The sequence below is a fragment of the Notolepis coatsorum genome (assembly GCF_963971535.1).
Source record: "Notolepis coatsorum genome assembly, chromosome: 10".
In the NCBI taxonomy this organism is placed as follows: domain Eukaryota; kingdom Metazoa; phylum Chordata; class Actinopteri; order Aulopiformes; family Paralepididae; genus Notolepis; species Notolepis coatsorum.
In genome coordinates this window covers 120,197,828-120,219,336 of record NC_140174.1, presented here as the reverse complement: position 1 = coordinate 120,219,336, position 21,509 = coordinate 120,197,828, and the positions used below count along the sequence as shown (strand labels likewise).

Here is a 21,509-nt window from a genome sequence, read left to right as displayed (position 1 = left end):
TGAGGAAGCAGTGGGTGGAGTTTTCGACCAATTTGGTCATTTGCAATGGATAGTTTTCCTATAGACGACCTTTAACACGTATCCGTGTGTTTGTTGGCTGGTTTACTTTGAGGATCGCACTGGTTATTATTTATTATTCATCCCGGTCGTAAAAAAACACAGCGCTGAGCTCCATGCATGGCCCCCGGGCGACCAGCCGCAGCTGTGGGCCGTTTCCTACCCGATTCTGATGCTGATCGCCTCGTTAAGGCCCCTATAGTCCGCGGGCCCCCGGGGGAGCCACCGTGCCACGGCCATCTTCACGGTCACACCGCCTGCGGGCATGATGATCCAGAGGTGGCAAACTAAACGAAACTGCGGGGGGGGGGGGGGGGGGGTGCGAGAGAGGGACACGTTTATGTTTCTTGTTATCAGGGGGGTTGGTTAGGCGTGGTGTTAACCCCTCCAGAGAGGATCCCACCTCCAGCCGCGCTACTGTGCCAAACCTATTCTTCACCGGGAGGCCGACGAGATGTTTTCATGAATAGGTCCGATTAGACAGGAAATCATGTGACCAGGTTCAAAGTGAGACGCTATTAACATTAATCCGAGCAACACAACACCGTCAGTGGTTTAATAAAACGCTGACACTGAGTATGCCTATTTTTGCAGTTTGATTTCCCATGACAACATTTTATGATGTATTAAACTGTTGCATGGTATGGGATACTTGCGAAATATTTTGGCTTTTTATTTGGGCCTATCGTATAGTTAAACGTTTCTTCAAAACGTATACCGCTGTTTTAAATCATCCTGCAAACTTTGTGTTCGCTTGAATAGACTCATTAGCATTTGACGATTTTCTCACAGAAGCTACCCCCCCCCCCCCCCCCCCCCCCCCCCCCCCCCCCCCCCCCCACACACACACACACACACCCGCGTGCTGGTCAGCTCCGACTCCCCCGTGGCGAGGGGCTGTTCTGATAGGTCGTGGGGGTGGATGGGACTGCCCCCAGGGGGGACCCCGCAGTCTTCCACAGATATAAACCCCTGAACTCCCACCACCACCACAAACAGCCTGGACACTTGGACAGTTGAGAGAGCAGCAGCGAGAGAGAGAGAGAGAGGGACATATTCCGCTCACTCCATCCATGTGCCTTTACGCATGAACACACAGCTTTTACGCACAACAACAAACCATTAACGCGGCTTTGTTGTTATTATAGTCGAGCCATTTGCGCGTCTTTGAACACATTCCACCTCCTCCGCCGCCAGCATGACTCTGTCCAACGAGTTTGAAGCCAGCTACCATCCCGCCGCCGACCTGCCCCTGGATGAGGATGAGCTGGACGTGGTGGGAGAGGAGGAGGAGGAGGAGGAGGAGGACGAGCCGTCCCGTGCAGGTCATCATCATCTCCGGCTGTATCAGAAGAATACAGATCCCGGCTCCTCGGCCGAGTCGGGAGCAGAAATGGACTGTTGCTCCGAATTCGACTCCTCCTCCGGGGAAAGCGAGAACAGCTTCCCCCTCTCCTCCTCCTCCTCCATCACCTCCTCCTCCTCCCAGCAGGGCGGCTCCCCGGTGAAGCCCCCGTACTCCTACATCGCCCTCATCACCATGGCGATCCTCCAGAGCCCCGTGAAGAAACTGACTCTCAGTGGCATCTGCGATTTCATCAGCGGCAAGTTCCCGTACTACCGGGAGAAGTTCCCCGCCTGGCAGAACTCCATCAGGCACAACCTGTCGCTCAACGACTGCTTCATCAAGATCCCCCGGGAGCCCGGGAACCCCGGTAAAGGGAACTACTGGTCCCTGGACCCGGCCTCCGAGGACATGTTCGATAACGGCAGCTTCCTCCGGCGCCGGAAGCGGTTCAAGAGGAACCAGCCGGAGTTCGGGAGGGATGGCGGACTTGTGTTTTACCCAAACTTCAACTGTTACCGACCGTACGGGCGACCGTATTGTGTCCAGCAGCAGGGTCCGGTTAGTAGCCCCCCGCCGGTGGCGGCATCACCTATTCGGTACATGCCGGTCCAGGAGGCGGGGGTCGCGGTGATGCCCCCTGCTGTGACCTTTCACCTGCCCCCCTACCCGACTCATGTGAGCAGCCATCATCACGGGAAGCTCGACCACGGCCCTAAAGACACCGGCGCCGCGCGTCTTTACGCGGCTTTACCGGCGGCACCGGCAGCGGCCAAATGCTCCTTCAGCATCGACAGCATTATGAGCAAATCCGCAGCCCCCCCCACCCGCGCGCCACTGACCCCCTCCGGTCAGCAGAGTCACCCGCTGGGTTCTTCTTCTGTCGGTTACCACGGTCTGGTTCAGAACCTCCTGCAGCCCCCGTTCTCCCCGGTGCACGCCCTGCTGAGCGCGGCTCCTTCATCACTACCGTGGGGCGGCGACAGTAGAGCGGTCGTCTGGTAATCTGGAGGTTCCCGGTTCGCATTCCCGCACTGACTCCTCCCGGGCAGCGTGTGTCGAAGTGCCCTTGAGCAAAGACTGCCCGATGAGCAGTTTGTTGGCACCTTGGCATGGTCGCCTCCTCCGCCCTCGGTGTGTGAATGTGTGAGTGAATGGGTGACAATGTGAGGAACTAATGTTGTAAAGCGCTTTGGATAAAAGTAGCTGAATTAATTTTTACCATTTTTATTTACCCGCGTTTCTTTTCTAAAGAGACGCGTCAGTGTCTGCGCAACACGTTCCCATGCGCGTGTATACGTTTCTTAAAGAAATCGATTAATTGCATGTTATTTATTCATGTACGTGGATATACTCCCGAAGTCATGTCCGATAGAAGTGATGTAAATAAGAAAATCGATAATATATTTGTGAAAGTCCCAAGTGAATGTCTTTTTTGTGATGTTTCAACCTGTGAAAATAAATAACCTAAATGGCTGAAAACTTACTTCTGATGTCTCGTCACATTGTTCTTTCTCAGTTATAGCCTAATCATTTATAAATGTCTACACACTTTATTTTTATTATCTGACACGTCAAATTTACGCCGCAGAATGTGTATTTACTTACTAATTGTGGGGAAATCGTTCATATGTTTAAATGAATATGACAGGTTAATTGGTACTATAGGTTAAATTAACTGCATTCTAATTACTGCATACTAATTACAGCACACTCACGAATGCAATTAAACATATATGTGAAATTGAGTGGTTTTAAAAACAATGATTCGTTCGAAAGATGTTCACACCATTTGAAACCAGTGAAAGTAACAAAACGATTACCTATAAAGATAATCACTGCAGTCAAAATGTATACAAACAAAATCTGTATTTCTGACTATATTAATTTCAGTGTTTTTAGGGTGGTGAAACACTCATGGTCAAATTATTTGGCAACATTGTTGGGTAAAACAGACTTTACTCATAACGGATTGCGCGGCAGCGCCCAGATACATTATGTTATATGTTGCCCCTATATGTACAGAACTTGTAAGTCGCTTTGGATAAAAGCTAAATGTAAATGTAAAAATGCCCAGTGTTTCACTTACTGTCCTGTTTGCATACCCATTACCCTATATCGCTGCCCAAAACGTTAGTCTATATTATTCAAAAACCCTTAACTTTTGAAATACTTCATTCAAATGGCTATGCCCTATTGATTGATTGACATTTGTATTAGCAGAGTGGGTACAATACAGGATACACACAATTGTTAAGGGGATGCAGACCAGAGAAAGACTTTCATCTTGTTTACATCATGGTCCCCCATTTTCAATTCATAATGACTAGTTTCAAGTTCAAGTTTCTTTAATAGTTTACATTTACATTTACATTTAGTCATTTAGCTGACGCTTTTATCCAAAGCGACTTACAAGTTCTGTACGACAAGCCATCAGGAAGAGCACAACTCTATCAGCTGAGTAACAATGTTCATCAAAGTGTTGAGTGCTACAGTGTAGGTTAGTTTATTAGGACAAGTGCATGACAGTATGGTTAGTTAGGGTTAGATTTTTTTTTTTTTTTTGTCATAGAAGTACAGAATACTTTTATACAAAATGCTTCTTACTGTTACGCTCCAGAGACTGTGCAAGACAAGATAAGTATGAAATAAAATAACATAGTATAGCATGTAAATTAGAAGTAAAAAAATGAGGTCACAGTGTTCAGTATAGACATATGTACAATGTTCGATGCAGAATAGACGTAACTGAGTTACCATATAATATACAATACTATGCAGTGTACTAATATACAATACTATATAGTGCAAGGCAGAAATGGGATGAGGTGCAATTTAGGTACAATTTACAGTAGGTGTACGGGTGGGAAGCCCCCCTCCAATTGTGCGTTCGGCTGAACGTGTCACTCTTTGTAGTCTGCTACGGTCTTGTGCAGTGCTATTCCCAAACCAGGAGGTGATGTTGCCAGTCAGGATGCTCTCTATTGTACATGAGTAGAAGTTCCTAAGGATCTTCTGACTGACTTGGAACTTCCTTAGGCGCCTGAGGAAGTAGAGGCGTTGTCGTGCCTTCTTCACAACACTGTCAATGTGTGTGGTCCATGTCAAGTCCTTGGATATGTGGGCTCAGAGGTACTTGAAACTGTTCACTCTCTCAACCGGTGCCCCGTCGATGCTGAGGGGGCTGTAGTCCTTGACCCCCGACCTCCTGAAGTCCACAATCATCTCTTTTGTTTTGCTGACGTTCAGGGAGAGGCAGTTCTCCTGACACCACTGTGACAGATTCTCTACCTCTTCCAGGTAGGCCCTCTCGTCGTTGGCAGAGATCAGGCCCACCACTACTGTGTCATCAGCAAATTTGATGATTGTGTTGTTGTTCCGCTGTGCCACGCAGTCATGTCATACATATTGCTCTGTAGCATAATTTGCAAATGGTTGAACATTTAAAAGGTGCTGTAAGTGGTAATTTTTATTTTTATTTTTATTTGTTTACCTCCTAGTGGGGGTCACGGCTCTCTGACACCGTTTTTTTGGGTCGCGGCCTGAAAAGTTTGGGAACCCCTGGTCTAGCGCCTGTACCCCCCAGACATGTTGCTGGCCCCGTCAAAACAGTATCCTATCAGCCTCTCCATGGGCAGGTCGAGGCGTAAAAGTCTTTTATACACAAAAACAGCGTCTCGGCTGTTGTGTCTGGGGCATTGTAAAAACCCCAAAAGAAGTTCTGAGCTTCCAAGTTGTCATCGGCGAACTGTATATTACACGAGAATTGTTCTTTTCCAGTGAGTGACATCAGTGGTTCCATCAGCGCTCAAGCCAAAGAATGGGCTTTTGGATGCTTTGCCTCTAATTTGTCGCTGAATATCATGGGCAAACAGCTGTAAGATTTCGTTTTGGATGTTGTTGGACATCCAGTTGTCTCTCTTTTGGAGCCAATTCTTCAACTCGGGATCAGACTCGGTGCGCACTCTTTCCATCATGAGCTGCCATAACACCCCATCCCTATTTGCATCACCCCTCAGTGGAAGCCCCTGGCGCCCGAGGGGGGGTATAGGGGAACAGACTCAGTTAACTCTTCAATACCTGATGCTGAGGCTGAACCTGTCGTCTCTGTCTCTCTCTGACGTTTATCAGATTTAGTGGGACTGTGACTGTCACTGGGACCGGCGGGACGTTTAGAAAATAAATCTGATATTTTTCTTTTCTGCGAGTGAGACATTCTGTGCTAGCAAAGTCTGACTACTAGCTCAAATCGACTGACTGCGCAAGCACTGTATCACAGTAGCTCAGTGGTTCGTTGCGCGTGGGAAGGGCGGGAGACGGGAGGTGAATACAATTAGTTGTTTCACCTGTCATTCAATCAGTCTGTGACAGTCTGTCATCACTCGAAAATCTACTCTGCTGCAATCTTGTCGGTTTTACACGTATGATTGTGTACGTACAGTAGTGTAATGAATGAATGAAAACTTTATTTAACAGATTGGAGAATGGCTACAATACAGTACGGCTCAACACACACAATATTAAAATGGTGAAGTGCTTTGAGCAGGATAGACTTATAATATACAGTGTTACAGTTATACAGTTACAGTATATAATATACAAATATATAAATACTGTCATAAAAAAAAACATAATTTATTTTTTGCAATAACCCCCCCTTCCAACGTGCATCACTGACTGCAGTAAACAGTTATCACTGATACAGAGTGTCTGGTCAGTAACATGGTCAGTCCCTCCGCTCTGCAGTAAACACAACATACATCTTCTGGTATCCCTTCCAACTTTATCCAATCAGGAGAGAGCACCCTAGATCGTTTTTACTTAGTTATACATATTCCAAGCACACATTTAGTTAAAACTAGTTTGTATTTCTTATTTTTGTCTGACAAGTTCTCTCTCCTGATTGGATAAAGTGAGAAAGGGATACCAGAACATTTATTTTGTGTTTACTGCAGAGTGGAGGGACTGGGAGACCCATGTTACTGACCAGACACTCTATCAGTGATGGCTGTTTACTGCAGAGTGGAGGGACTGGGAGACCCATGTTACTGACCAGACACTCTGTATCAGTGATGGCTGTTTACTGCGGAGTGGAGGGACAGGAAGACCCATGTTACTGACCAGACACTCTGTATCAGTGATGGCTGTTTACTGCAGAGTGGAGGGACTGGGAGACCCATGTTACTGACCAGACACTCTGTATCAGTGATGTCTGTTTACTGCAGAGCGGAGGGACTGGGAGACCCATGTTACTGACCAGACACTCTGTATCAGTGATGGCTGTTTACTGCAGAGTGGAGGGACTAGGAGACCCATGTTACTGAGACACTCTGTATCAGTGATGGCTGTCGGAATGTATAACCACTTATTTTAACAAAGAAAATACCACTTACAGCTCCTTTAATTTAAATCAGTGATAAACCTTTGTTCTGCCAACCACAAGGTATTGTTTTAAAAGTATTCATCCGTCATTGTTTGATTAGTTACACAAACTAAGCAACGTTTGCAGGCGCCTCTGGATCGTGATTAGGCCAACTGTTATTGTGTCACTCAATAACAGCTTTTTGGAATACATAACTATTAATTATGTAAGCTTTGCCTCGTCTGAAGTGGATTTGACATCTCAAACTAAGCCTTCATACAAAATAAAACGAAAGGGTCGAGAAGCTCTGTGGTGCCTCAAGATGGCGTTGTTCAACAAATGTGTGCCCTGTGCCCTGGTGTTCCACAAGGAACCATACTAGGGCCGCTACTCTTCCTAATTTATGCAAATGACATGTCGTCAGCCTATGACTGCAACTTGTTCCTGTTTGCGGACGACTCAGCCCTGCTAGTCTCTGACAAGAACAAGTTGCAGGTTGAAAAAACCCTCAGCTCGGAACTATAGGCAAAATCTGCATATGGCTCGCTGATAACAAACTATCATTACACATGGGCAAAACAGAGTCCATTCTCTTCGGTTCAAATAACAAACTCAGCAAGACCGACGGCTTCTCAGTTACAGTGGGTGACAATATTGTCACAAGGAAAGACGAAATTACCTACCTGGGTTCCATCCTAGAGGCAAATCTTTCCTGTGACAAAATGGCATCCAATGTAATAAAAAAAGTCAACCAACGAACTAGATTCCTGTACCGGATCTCCTCTCTGGTAAACAAGAATACCCTGAAGACTCTGGCAGGAGCACTCATTCAAGGGTACTATGACTATGCGTGCACCTCATGGTACCAAAGCACCTCAAAGGCGCTTAAAACAAAATTACAAACATCACAAAACAAACTGGTCAGACTACTACTTGACCTGAACCCCAGAACCCACCTCACCCCTGCCCACTTTGACAACCTAGGATGGCTTAGAGTAGACGACAGAGTACAGCAACTTGCAATGGGCCTGGTCTACAAGATACACTATACGACCGGGGTGCCCATGTACATGTCAAAATACTTCCCAAAGGTCAGTGAATACCACAACCACTACACCAGAGGAAGCTCAACAAATCATGTTAAACCCAGATTCGGCTCAAACAAGGGACTAAACACGTTTCGCAATTATGCCACAACAATGTGGAACGCCCTACCCAAAGCTGTAAAGGAATGTGAATCCCTGCCCACATTCAAAACCGCTCTTAAAGAGCACCTACGGGAGGCTGCAATTCGAAACTGGCCACCGTAAATGCCCAAAACCCCCACCACCTCCTAATAGACAGTCTCCTCCCCACCGCATGTATATATTCCCTCCCCGCCGTATGTATATTTCTCTCCCACCCACCCACCCCCTCCTAATATACAGTCCCCTCCCCATCATATGTATATACTCTGTCAGGATCTAGGGGTAACAGTACTGTATATTTGAATACCGTTTATGTCACAAATGTATCAGTACTAAATACCTATATGTCCCTATGCCATAAATGTCATGTATGTTGTGTATGTCATAAATGTCTATATGAATTGAAAATGGGGGACCCTGATGGAAACAAGACAAACGTCTTTCTCAGGTCTGCATCCCCTTAACAATTGTATGTATTGAGCCGTACTGTATTGTACCCATTCTGCAATCTGTTAAATAAAGTTTTCATTCATTGTATATGGCGTGCTTTTTTTTTACGTAGCCTCTGTGAGCGAAGACGCTCTTTGATTGCAGTGAAGAAAAAGACACTCCGATTGGCTAACCCTAACCCTAACTTTAAGCATAACCACGTCGAAAGAGGGCCTAAGCATAACCACTTCGAAAGAATGCCTAAGCATAACCACTTCGAAAGAATGCCTAAGCATAACCACTTCGAAAGAATGCCTATACATAACCACTTCGAAGCAGAGAATATATGTACAAGGCGGAAGAGACCCTTCGGAGTTAAACCAGTCAGAGAGGGTCTGTTCTTCTTCGCTGTACGCGGCCTAGCCAATCAGAGAGCGTCTTCGCAAACAGAGGCTATGGAAAAAAATCACGCCTGTATATGATCGTCTCTCTCATATCTATGGTCTCTCTGCCCACTGAGACACAGCTGTTATTTTCTGTACGTCATGGGTAAGAACAGGTGCGCATGCGTATTTGTCAAATTTATTTAGAATAAAAATGTTCACCTTTCTCTTTCGGATGGAATAATTTGTGTTGCTCTCACTACTATTTATAAGACTATGCTATAGCTATTATTTAATTCTTACTAGTAATGAAAATGTATAATATGTCCATCTTATGTATTATTTCCCCATAACATTGAATACATATTATATTGTCCCCCCCCCCATATATGTTTTATAAATAAGAACCGAAAATTAATTGGAGAAAAAAAGTTAAATAATACAATTTCACGGCGTCCATGGAAACAACGATGAACGCAGCCATAAAGGCATGGTTTAAACTTTACATGGAAAAGACAGAACCAATTTCTCAGCGAGCGTTGAAGCTGCTCGTTCCATTGTCAATAGGTCCATGAAATCTCTCATCCAGGGGGCGGCTAAGTGGCGCAGTGAGCAAGGCGCTCGCCACTAATGCAGGAGATGCTGGGTTCGAGCCCAGCTCTCGGCATTGCTACCAGCTTGGCTGGTCGTTCATACTAACACAATTGGCAGTGTTATGGGTGGGGATCGGACGTTGTGGACAGCGACTCCTACAGGTCGGTTGGTGCGCCTGCGCAGCAGAATCAGGAAGCAACGGGGGCGGCGTGTCCCTCCCACGCAGACCCTCGCCGCTGAGAGATCGCGCTGTGCAGGTGAAAAGATGCGACGGCTGCCTCCTCGTGTACCGGAGGGGACACATGATGCAAGGCTTCGTCCACATTGCAGCCGGCCTGTGGGAGGCATGGCCTAACAGCGTTCGAGACAGGGGAGGGTAGAATTGGACAATACGAAATTGGGATGGGAGAAAAATAGAAAATGGGAGAAAAAGTAGATACAAAAAAATTAAAAAAATCTCTCATCCAGGTATCAATGCAAAAACCATTTGGTTTTTGTATCTTCCAATTCAACATAATTGTACGATTAACTCACCAATGCGCTAGTACAATGATGCGTTGCGTGAGTGCTGATTGTATACCAGCAGGAAGTTGCCTAGGACCTTTGCTCTTCTCTGTATTTACGAATGACCTATCTTGGGCTACCAAATGTGCTACAACAGTTCTTTATGCAGATGATTCAACATTGTATTACGCGGCACCATCATGCAATGTACTTAATGCAGTTTTGAGTAGAGAACTTAAAGTTGTGCATGACTGGGTAGTATGTAATAGACTTGTCCTTAATATCTCCAAGACTAAATGTATTGTGCTGGGAACAAGGCACAGGTTATCTACAAATCCAAAGCTTCATTTAAACTTGTGTAATTCAGCAGTTCAACAAGTTGAAAGTACTAAACTCCTTGGAGTGATGCTGGATTGCACTCTGTCTTGGTCTCAGCATATTAATTATATTGTTTTAAAAATGGGAAGAGCAATTGGTATTTCCAGGAAATGTGCTTCTTTTGTTGCCCGTCCCCTTTTATGTCAGATAGTGCAAAGTTTAGTTTTATGTCATCTTGACTATTGCTCTGCGATGTGGTCATCTGCTGCCAGTGGTGACCTCAGGAAGCTCCAGGTGGTCCAGAACAGGGCAGCACGGTTGGTACTGGGCTGCTCACTAAGGTCTAATGTGAGCCGTATGCATGCCCGCCTCTCTTGGCTTAACGTTGAAAATAGATTGTCTTTTAATATACTTGTGCTGTTCAAGTTGGTCATGAGCAGTAAGACTCCTGTTTTTATACATAATCAGATTGTTTTTAGTAATACTGTGCACGAGCATTACACTAGAGGTTCCAGTAGTGGGCAGCTTGAATTGCCAGGTCCTAGAACCAGCGCTCTGGGGAGATCTTTTATTTTTAGAGCATTAACTCTGTGGAATGGCCTGCCTCGGAACCTCTGCTGCATTTACAGTAGATTCACTTTTAAAAAGAATCTTAAATAGTTTTTAAATTGTTTTTAACACTGTAAAGTAATTTTTTGTTTTTGTTTACACTAATGTAATTTTTGCTATATTAATTGTTACAGTAGGTTCATTATGCATTGTGTGTACTGACTTTTAATAATTTTGTTTTTTGCAATAGTGATTGTTTTTGTGTGTTTTTTTGTGTGTGGACCCCAGGAAGACTAGCTGGTTGCTATCGCACCAGCTAATGGGGATCCCTAATAAAATCAAATCAAATCAAATCAAATCAAATCAAATCAAATCAAATCAAATCAAATGCCCAAGAGGCAGACTTTTGGACATAAGGGTATTTTAACATCGAGAATAGAGGATAGTCTTAAAATAACCTTGTGCCGGGCACCAAAGTGGCGACCCATGTAACACGCTGCGTCGCGAAGCGGCCGACCCTGGTTCGATTCCCGGACCCGGCGTCCTTTGCCGAATGTCTTCCCCCCGCTCTGTCTCCCGTTCTTCCTCTCTCTCTCTCTACCTGACTGCCCGGTAGTACAAACAAATAAAGATCTACCAAAAAAATCATAAAAAAAAAAAAAAAAAACTTGTGCCAAAAGCACTTCACTGTGGGACAATGCCACAACATGTGGATGAGCGTTCCTACCTCCCCACATCCATGCCAGTGTAATATAGGCTCGATGAACTACCTTTAATTGTATGATTTTGTATCTTACACATTTGGATGAAGTTGTTGTATTTTTTAATACGGTCTCCCATTGTGGTGCAGTCAAGGAAACAGCCAAATCCCTCTTCCACTGCTGTTTAATGGAAGCTAGGTTATCTGATGGGTTAAGCGACAGTAACCTGTACATCTTGGAAACTGACTTCCCATCTTATTTATTTAACCTTTATTTTACCAGGTAGTCACTTGAGATCAATGATCTATTTTTCGAGCAAGACCTGGCCAAAAATGGCAGCAAAACAAAAACAAACATACAAGACACAAACACAGACAAAAACATAATAGGCAAAGTGGGGCAAGGGGATACATTTGAGCTGCAGCAAGCAAGATTGAATGGGATTGGGGGAGATTGGAGGGTATAGGGTAAAAAAGGTAGAAAGAGGAGGGAAGGTGAGGCTTTGAAGGAGGTTGCTGGGGAGAGAAGGTCAAGTTAATAAATATAACACCACATTATACAGTGAAGCATCGACATTCTCCCATCTCATTTCAGGTGACTTTAAAATGTCTGTAATTTGAACTTTAAAATCAGATATGGTAATGTGGGCCTGCAGTTTCAAAGTTTTTTGAAGTCCATTCCAGGCAGAGGGAGCAGAGAACATGAAGGCCCTTTTCACAAACTCTGTGTGGTTTCTGGATACTGAGGCATATAAATAGTCCTGGGATCGTAAGCTGTAAGATGGGTTTGATGTGATGGTGAGGTACCGAGGTAAAAAGGGAGCTGACCAATAATTGAAGGTGTACCAATGAAGCAGTCTACGGGCAGTCACTTTAGCGTACAGAGTGCAATGATGGGTAAGTGATCTATAACCGGTAATACACCTTAATACACCATGGTAAGCACGAAGCAGTGTCCAACATGTGTAGTGAGGTGGAACCGGCATTCATGTATAAAACATCACCATAATCTAATACTGGTAAAAAAGTGGCAGCAACTAGTTTCTTTTTTGCATTAAAAGAAAAGCACGATTTATTTCTGAAAAAGAAACAAATCAAATCAAATCAAATCAAATTTATTTATAGGGCCCGACAACACACGTTAATGTCCCCATGGGCCGTACAGGTCTTCTTTAAACAAGTCAAGAAGACAACATAACAATAAGTCAAGAACAGAACAAGAACACTAGATGAATGCAAATAAATGAATGAATGCAAACCCAACCTCACTTTTAGTTTCTTAGCCAGACTTTCAACGTGTGGTTTAAAAGACAAGCTGTCATCAAGTATCAGCCAAGGTATTTAAAAGTTGACACAATCTGAATTGGAATACCTTGCGATGTGTGTATAGAGGCAAGACAAGGCACTTTTGTTTTGGATTTAGTAAAAATCATAATTTTATTTTTTCCGGATTTAAAACAAGCTTTAGTTGCTGCAGTTGGGATTCTATTTCTTTTTAAAGTATTTTTCAAACGTTCCAGAGCTTTTGTCAAAGTAGTAGCACAACAGTAAATGACAGTGTCATCAGCATACAAATTAAAGTTTGCATCTGGAACACTGAGCAATGGTCCTAGAACAGAACCTTGTGGTACCCCCTTGTGGACAGATAAAACATCAGAATAAAAGCCATCAGCCTGAACACATGCCAGCAAGATAACTACAGAACCAGCCAACAGCAGAGTCAGACAGTCATACATTAATTAGCCTATGCTTCATTATATTATGAATTCTTATCTGAAGCGATCCTTCTTAATCTTCATTTTGTTGTACTGTACTTGGTCTACAAGATACACTACACGACCAAGGTACCCATGTACATGTCAAAATACTTCCCAAAGGTCAGTGAATACCACGATCACAACACCAGAGGGAGCTCCACAAATCATGTAAAACCCAGATTCGGCTCAAACAAGGGACTAAACACGTTTCGCAATTATGCCACATCAATGTGGAACGCCCTACCCAAAGCTGTAAAGGAATGTGAATCACTACCCACTTTCAAAAACACTCTCAAAGAACACCTACGGGAGACTGCAATTCGAAACTGGCCCCTACAAATGTCCTAACCCAGTTGTACAGTAAAGACCAAGTATGGCCTTGTCAGTATTCCAATGTACAGTGCCCCCCCCCCGTACCCAACCCCCCCCCCCCCACCTCCAATGTACAGCCCCACCCAACCCCACCTACCAAACCTCCTCCAATGTACAGTTTCTATGTCAAATGTATGTCAGTATTCCAATGTACAGTGTGTCCCCCCCCCACCTCCAATGTACAGCCCCACCCAACCCCACCCCACCTACCCAACCTCCTCCAATGTACAGTTTCTATGTCAAATGTAAGTCAGTATTCCAATGTACAGTGTGTCCCCCCCCCCACCTCCAATGTACAGCCCCACCCAACCCCACCTACCCAACCTCCTCCAATGTACAGTTTCTATGTCAAATGTATATACACTCTTTTTCTGGATTTTTTTTAGTATCACAAACAGTACTGTATTTGCAAATCTGGTATGTCATAAATGTATAGATGTAGCAGTACTGTCTATCTGTATGTCGTGTGTCATATGATGAATTGAAAATGGGGGACCCTGATGTAAACAAGACGAAAGTCTTTCTCTGGTCTGCATCCCCTTAACAATTGTATGTATTGAGCTGTACTGTACTGTACCCATTCTGCAATCTGTTAATAAACTTTTCAATCAATCAATTCAATCAAACTTGTGCTGTAAGCCAAGAATCTCATCTTTCTAACAGTGTATGAATATGTTTTTGGGGTCAACGTGACTGAAAATGTTAGAGCAAGTCACATCTTCTTCAACTGTGCCTAATTCCTCATTTCAAAAAGGGACAACGTTGTGAAGTTAAATTCTTTTATTGCATAGTTTTTAAACAAGAGAGAGCAGGAAATGATCCAACATGAAATTCACTAGGGTCGGAAAAAAACGCAATCCTCATCACTTTCATACAAAGACAATAAAATAAACAGTAGAAACATTCACTCCTCTCCACGTAAGGCACTCTTTAGCGACAAAGCAGCGGCAATCAAGGGTGAAAACTAAAACGAAACCAGAAAGCGACAGGAAGGATAATCACACCCGGTAACACAATTCAAAGCCCCTGAAAAGCAAAGAGAAGCATCTAGAAGCCTTTGTTTTGTAAATGGACACAGCCTCGAATTAAGTGTTTCACTGAAAAGACCTACCAAATAATAATAAAAAAAAAAAATTCACAGCATCTACAGAATTATTGCGTAATTCCGTTCATTGTGTGAGGAAGTACAGCGACGAGGAGTGGGGACTTAAAGTGAGGTTCTTTGTTAAAATAAGTGTCTACATGTTAAAATAACAGCTCTACATTCCAACAGCCAGTGTTTGGTCAGTAGTCTCTTAGTCCCCTCCGCTCTGCAGTAAACAGCGCCATCTGGAGGCACAACCGAGGAATGACGCTTCTCGAGCCTTTCGTTTTATTTTGTATAAAGGCTTAGTTTGAGAGTATTGAGGTTTGAGAGTCATGTCAAATCCACTTCACACGAGGTAAAGCGCCTGCAAATGTCGCTTAGTTTGTGTAACTAATCAAACAATGACAGATGCATACTTCTAAAACATTATACAAGGCCTTGGTTGGTAGAAAAAAGGTTTATCACTGATTTAAATGAAAGGTGCTGTAAGTGGTATTTTCTTACGTTACGATAAGTGGTCTACGTGTTAAAATAATACTCTACATTCAGACAGACATCACTGATACAGAGTGTCTGGTCAGTAACATGGGTCTCCCAGTCCCTCCTGCTCTGCAGTAAACAGCCATCACTGATACAGAGTGTCTGGTCAGTAACATGGGTCTCCCAGTCCCTCCACTCTGCAGTAAACAGCCATCACTGATACAGAGTGTCTGGTCAGTAACATGGGTCTCCCAGTCCCTCCACTCTGCAGTAAACAGCCATCACTGATACAGAGTGTCTGGTCAGTAACATGGGTCTCCCAGTCCCTCCACTCTGCAGTAAACAGCCATCACTGATACAGAGTGTCTGGTCAGCAACATGAGTCTCCCTCTGCTCTGAAGTAAACACAAAATACATTTTATTATCGTTATCCAATCAGGAGACAGAACTCCACACTGCAAAAATGGTCTGACAAAAATAAGAAATAAAAACTAAAATATACCTGCCAGCTAATTTAACTGTTTAAATAAGTAAAATATATCTAGGGTTCCCTCTCCTGATTGGATCAAATGAGAGGATACCGGGGCGCCCCAGATGCGAACCACATAGCGCGCTCAGCCGCGACACGGCCGACCCACGATTCCCGAACCCGTCGTTATTTGCCAAATGTCTTCCCCCCGCTCTGTCTCCCATTCCTCCTCTGTCTCTCTCTACTGGACTGCCCAGTAGCAATAAAGCGATAAAACGCCAAAAATAAATCTTAAAAAAAAAAAAATTAGAGGATACCAGAAAATGCATTTTGCATTTACTGCAGAGTGGAGGGACTGGACACCAGACACTCCATTTCTATATCAGTGATGGCTGTCGGAATGTAGAGCTATTTAACACTTATTTTAACACATCCAGCGCCAAAAACGCTGTCCAGCGTTATTGCCCGCCATGCGTTGTCTGCCAGGATCGCTGTACAGCGTTTTTGAGATCAATATTTAATTTTTTCGCCATGGCATTCATAATTCATCCACCCACCCCCGGTGCTGCAGCGGGACCCTAGATGTGACTGCAACGACGGCTCAATACCGCCGCCTGGTGGATGGTCGGGCGAGTTACACTATACATCTATCACTATACATTTATAGTTAGTGTAATCAATCATTTGACCTGATGTACACTAGAATGTGCAGCATACCATTCTCTGACGTCTCACCCCTTTATGGAGGATTGTTGGCATATTTACCTGGGTCACAAAAGAACCAACATAGCATGTTTACAAAAGAGGTGGATTATTCTGGTTGCAGAATGACAGCTCTCACTTTTTTCCTCATTCTAGTGACTAGTGACAACTGTCGGGTCTAGCTCGTATACTGGGTTGGACCACTAAACTAAATGTATCAGCAATAGTAATCATGGATTATCGTCATAGTTCTTGTAATCTTCAATCAAGTCAACTAAGTAATGCTTGAGACGTTATCTATAGCTAATGCTTGCATCACCATGGAGGTCTAAGGTAAATGTGTATCTCATGAACGTACTTTTCCACTGCATATTGTAACCCCCTGTCTGCTTCTAGATGAAATATTTGTGTTATCTTTAAAAAACAGGTCTATTACGTGCTGTGGTAAATCTCCAGCGGCCTAGCCCCTTTCGTGACTGTGAAGCAAGGCTTGCATCACAGTCAGGAAAGGGGCTGCCTGCAGCCATCGTCAACGAGAGTCATTTACACGGTCGGCTCTGTGTCAGAGTTTTCAAAGGGGGCGTGGCTTAGCGATAGGTCTATTGGGATCTTTCACCGCCAGGCTCATTGGCAGGCATGCGTTCTTCATGGGACGGGGGTGCACTAAGTGCAAGCCCAGATAAGTACTCGCTATTTGCATATCAATAGCGCCGGTCGTATTTAACACACCTGACGACCGGCGCTATTGATATTCAAATAGCGAGTGCAATCCCAGTTGATTTCAGGAACGCACCACTGCTCATTGGCCCACGGTAAGGGGAATATAACGTTATTTTCAACCCGATTGTGCGTTTCCTTGTTTGTAATCAGTCTGATCAATATATCCACCCAACCTACATAAAGCAGTTACTGATGATCAAGGAATTATAAACGACCCCCCCCCCCTTTCCTTCATGCATGATGAAGCATAATGTATACCGATCATATACATTTGAATTTTTTAATATAGCGTGTATGGGAAAGAAACGGCAATCGATAATCTATATATGCGTTTGGGCCTATAACTAGCATTTTTGGAATTACAGCAGAAAAGATTAAAAACATACTTATATTCTAGAAGGTATTAACACAACAATGTATGAATGAAAAAATATAACGTTACACACATCCTGAACGATAGATAATCGATGTTGAATGGGCCATAGTAATGTCAATATAGCAATACAATTTAAAAAGTTATAGCCCTGCAAAGAAGGTAAACATCTCCATAGGCTTTCAACAGTGGCAGAGAGGGGTATGAGATGGGCACAATGCCCGGCGGGCAAAGTGTTAACAGAAAAATACCACCTGCTTTGCACTTTGCCGAGTAGTGCTAGCCAGTCAGAGAACTTTGACGTGATCTTATTACATTTCTTCCCCTTCCGAATGACGCAAACAAAGATGCCCAATGCCCACCACCAATTTAGTAAAGGCTGTGATTATCCATATAATTATTTTTTAAATACTAAAACAATGAAAATCACTTTTAATGAAACCTTTCCAGGGTCACGAGTCCACGAACAGCATTGATTCATACAGTAAGACTCAAGAGGAGCCTGAGGCCCAGGCGGTCCAGACAGAAGCTGGTCTCATGAGACCCTGAGTGAGGCCCAGGCGGTCCAGACAGAAGCTGGTCTCATGAGACCCTGAGTGAGGCCCAGGCGGTCCAGACAGAAGCTGGTCTCATGAGACCCTGAGTGAGGCCCAGGCGGTCCAGACAGAAGCTGGTCTCATGAGACCCTGAGTGAGGCCCAGGCGGTCCAGACAGAAGCTGGTCTCATGAGACCCTGAGTGAGGCCCAGGCGGTCCAGACAGAAGCTGGTCTCATGAGACCCTGAGTGAGGCCCAGGCGGTCCAGACAGAAGCTGGTCTCATGAGACCCTGAGTGAGGCCCAGGCGGTCCAGACAGAAGCTGGTCTCATGAGACCCTGAGTGAGGCCCAGGCGGTCCAGACAGAAGCTGGTCTCATGAGACCACGAGAGCCCAGAAAACCAGAGGAGTGATTCATACAAAACACTTTAAACAATCAAAGTTTTTGTTATTCATCTGTAAATTATCTCCAGATAGCCGTAGGTTTCAACAAGCAGACAAAAACAAGAGAAAAATATCCCATTGGGTCCCGTAGCACATCCCATAATATCAAAGGGGAAATATTAGCAATATATTACTTTTAACATGATCCCTGCCAGTTATTATAACATCTATACAGATGGCTTTAAAATCCCAGAAGAGTAAAAAAAAAAAAAAAAAGTATCAAGGTTCTGCTTAGAAAGGACAACAAACCACATTTAAAAAGAAAACGCATGTAAACGCACCCAAGTAGAATCTGAATCGGACCTCTCTAAAGTACCAACACAGGTGGTTCAAGAAAATCCACATCCGCTCCTTATCGAGTGCATTCACACTGTGTTTCAATGTGGCTTTTGCTCGCCATAAAACGTAAGCACATAACACCGCAAATCACAGACGCACCTCTTGTATCCACATTGGGATTTTAATGGCAGTTGTACACATCATAAAAATGATAAAAAAAAACCATTTAGTTGGAATGTAATCCCTCTAAGAGGCATCCCTAAGGTATAGTGCCACCACCCGACACTGCCGTATGGACATGATATCCGCTCTGCACTACCCCTCCGCCCCGCAGTGTGCAAAAATAGGCCTAACCTGGGGTCAGAGGGCATGAGAGAAATGGGACGACAGTTGCGGACGATGGAACTAGAGAAGGCCAAACTGGAATAGGAAATGGGGAAACTTATGAGGAGAATTCCATTCATGGAACTGTAGCGGAAACGCTCCCACCCCAAAACCCGACGCGGCCCGCCTCAGTCCGAGTCCTCGTCGTCCAGGTAGTCCTCGGCGTTGCTCTGACTACGGGTGATGGCTGGAACAGAGAGAGAGATGAGGAAATGAGGAAAAACAAAAAGCGGATTTTGTTTGACATGTACAAAAATTAAATAAGTAAAAGGTATGAATAAATAAACGATTATAAATAATAAACCTATAGGGAGGTGTAGTGGTTATGACATTGCCGTTTCCGGCCGGTCCACCTCGCAAAATTGCAATGTATTTCCCCATTGCCCATTTCTAAATCGTCTCGTTTAAAACAAATAAAGCATGAACATTTGCATGGTGTACCTTTCTGTGCGTATTCATCCACAATCTATAGCTCGTAATTGTTTTTATTTCAATAGCTGATGCATCGTTATCTGCTTTAGTGTCCGGTTGTTGACTGTAGGGAACTTCAGGGTAAAGGACTGCCCCACTTCCAGTGATGAAGCTAGGCGTTCCCTAAGCCTACTGCACGCACAGAGAAGAAAAGGGTATCTATCTTCTTGTCTAACTCCAGGGAAGATGGCAAATAAGCTAATTTCCCAAAATGTTGGCGTTTTCCTTTAACAAATAAAATACCACTTACAGCACCTTTAAATGTCTCTGTCTTTTAAATTGACTAAAAACAGCTATCAAGTGTTGCAATGCTGCCACCTGGTGGTGGTGGAGACTTACTGCTTCCTTGCTTCCTCTTGATCAGCGAGGCACACTGAGCGTTGGTGGCCATCTCCAAAGCCAGCTTCTTCTCATTGTTCTTGATGTCAATCCTGGCGTCTGAAATACACCACGTCACACAAAACCCACCCCCCAGAAATAAATCATCAAATAAACACAGAGTCCCTTCATTTGCTCTCAATCATAATTTTTATGATCGTTTTTCCCCCTTGTAAAAGATGGACAATGCATTTTGATGGAGAGAAATTACATAATAAATGGAATTATTCTATCTTTTGTTTTCATGAATCTAAATAAAATTATTTTGAGGCACTGTGTGTGAACCAAACTTTCTAGTTGTGCAGATTATATCACACACACACACACAAACCTGCCCCCTCTCTCCCATCCTACCTCACACCACAGAGTTCTATGCCTTGAAGCAGTGGTTCTCAAACTACAGGCCGCGACCCAAAGTGGGGTCGTGGGTAGGTAACAGTGGCAAGTAAAATAAAAAAAATATACATATTTATAATATATATATATATTTTAAAATGTTCCGGCAACATATTTTGGCTAAATATGCCTCATTTTATAAATGTGTATTGATAACATAGTGCTGTAATTACATTTTCTAATAAATATGCATGATAAAGTTCAAAAGTGTGTGCTTTTATTTTGATATTCCTTAATTCCACATTGAAATGACGCAATACATTAACACATTGGTTGCCAACAACGAGATTTCTTGTTATTTCTCGCCATGCGTTGGTTGGCAATAACAAGATTTCTCGTTATTTAATCGTTATTTCTTTTATTAGCGATATCCATTCATTTTTCATCCGTCCAGCCTGACGTTATCATTGGGAATGGCTCAGAGCTCGAAAAGGGGAAATACCACCCCCTATCGTCTCCCGGATGGTAATGCACATCATTGGATTGGATTGAGTGGCCATGTGCATCAGAGAAAAACTCCGGTCCAGGGTTTCCCCATCTCTGGCAAGCAGTGTCTGTTACCAGATTCACTGGCGAGGCTCGGAGCAGCTTTCGATTATGCGTTTCGGACTATAACATCAATAAACACGATCAATATTTGGAATGGCGATCAGGAATTGGATTCATCTTTTTGCAGAACATCTGATCTGAGGTAAGGACTCATGTTACCAGTTTTGGGTTAATCAGAGTTGTTTTTCACGGCGCTGAGTGCAGCACGAATAAATGATTTTTCAGCCCGCTTTTGTATCGTGCATAAGAACACAAATACTCTCGATAATCTAGCGTTTATTTGAAAGCGATTAAAAAATCAGCCGGAAAATGACAACGTGTTTTGTGTATTCCAGTAAATGGCTATTATCGCGGAATCTTTTTTTCTTTCTAGAAATCTCCAAAACTATACTCTTATTCAAAACGGTATAAAATGGAAATGTACTGATGAAAAAACAATCCGTTTCGTACATGTTGACTGCAAGCAAGTCATTGATAAGCGACGGGTGTATTAGACACATAGCCATAATTTAAGATATAGTTTAATCGCTCGCAAATGTGCTTGTCCTCCCATTGATTAACGTGCTGGCATCCAAGCGATAAATAGTCATATCTGGCTAGCACACAATGTGTTAAGTGTGGGGTCACCAAAAAAAAATTATAATAATGGGGTTGTGGTATAAAAACGTTTGAGAACCCCTGCCT

At 43.7% G+C, this 21,509-nt stretch overlaps 2 protein-coding genes across 2 annotated transcripts in view; one reads left to right on the top strand and one right to left on the bottom strand.

Moving 5' to 3' along the window:
* Positions 1–1,255: 1,255 nt before the first annotated feature.
* Positions 1,256–2,407, top strand: foxd5 (forkhead box D5; the record flags this gene model as incomplete). Its single annotated transcript, XM_084323163.1, has 1 exon — positions 1,256–2,407. One exon carries the CDS (start codon positions 1,256–1,258, stop codon positions 2,405–2,407), a length of 1,152 nt encoding a protein of 383 aa, XP_084179289.1.
* Positions 2,408–14,319: 11,912 nt separating this feature from the next.
* ostf1 (osteoclast stimulating factor 1) overlaps positions 14,320–21,509 on the bottom strand; it is a 103,470-nt gene continuing 96,280 nt past the window's right edge. Inside the window, exons 9-10 of the mRNA XM_084323895.1 lie at positions 19,842–19,940; positions 14,320–19,218 (exon numbers count right to left, since the gene is read on the bottom strand). Of these exons, the coding sequence (XP_084180021.1) occupies positions 19,160–19,218; positions 19,842–19,940 (158 nt within the window). The 3' untranslated portion in view covers positions 14,320–19,159. The remainder of the gene's footprint in view (positions 19,219–19,841; positions 19,941–21,509) is intronic.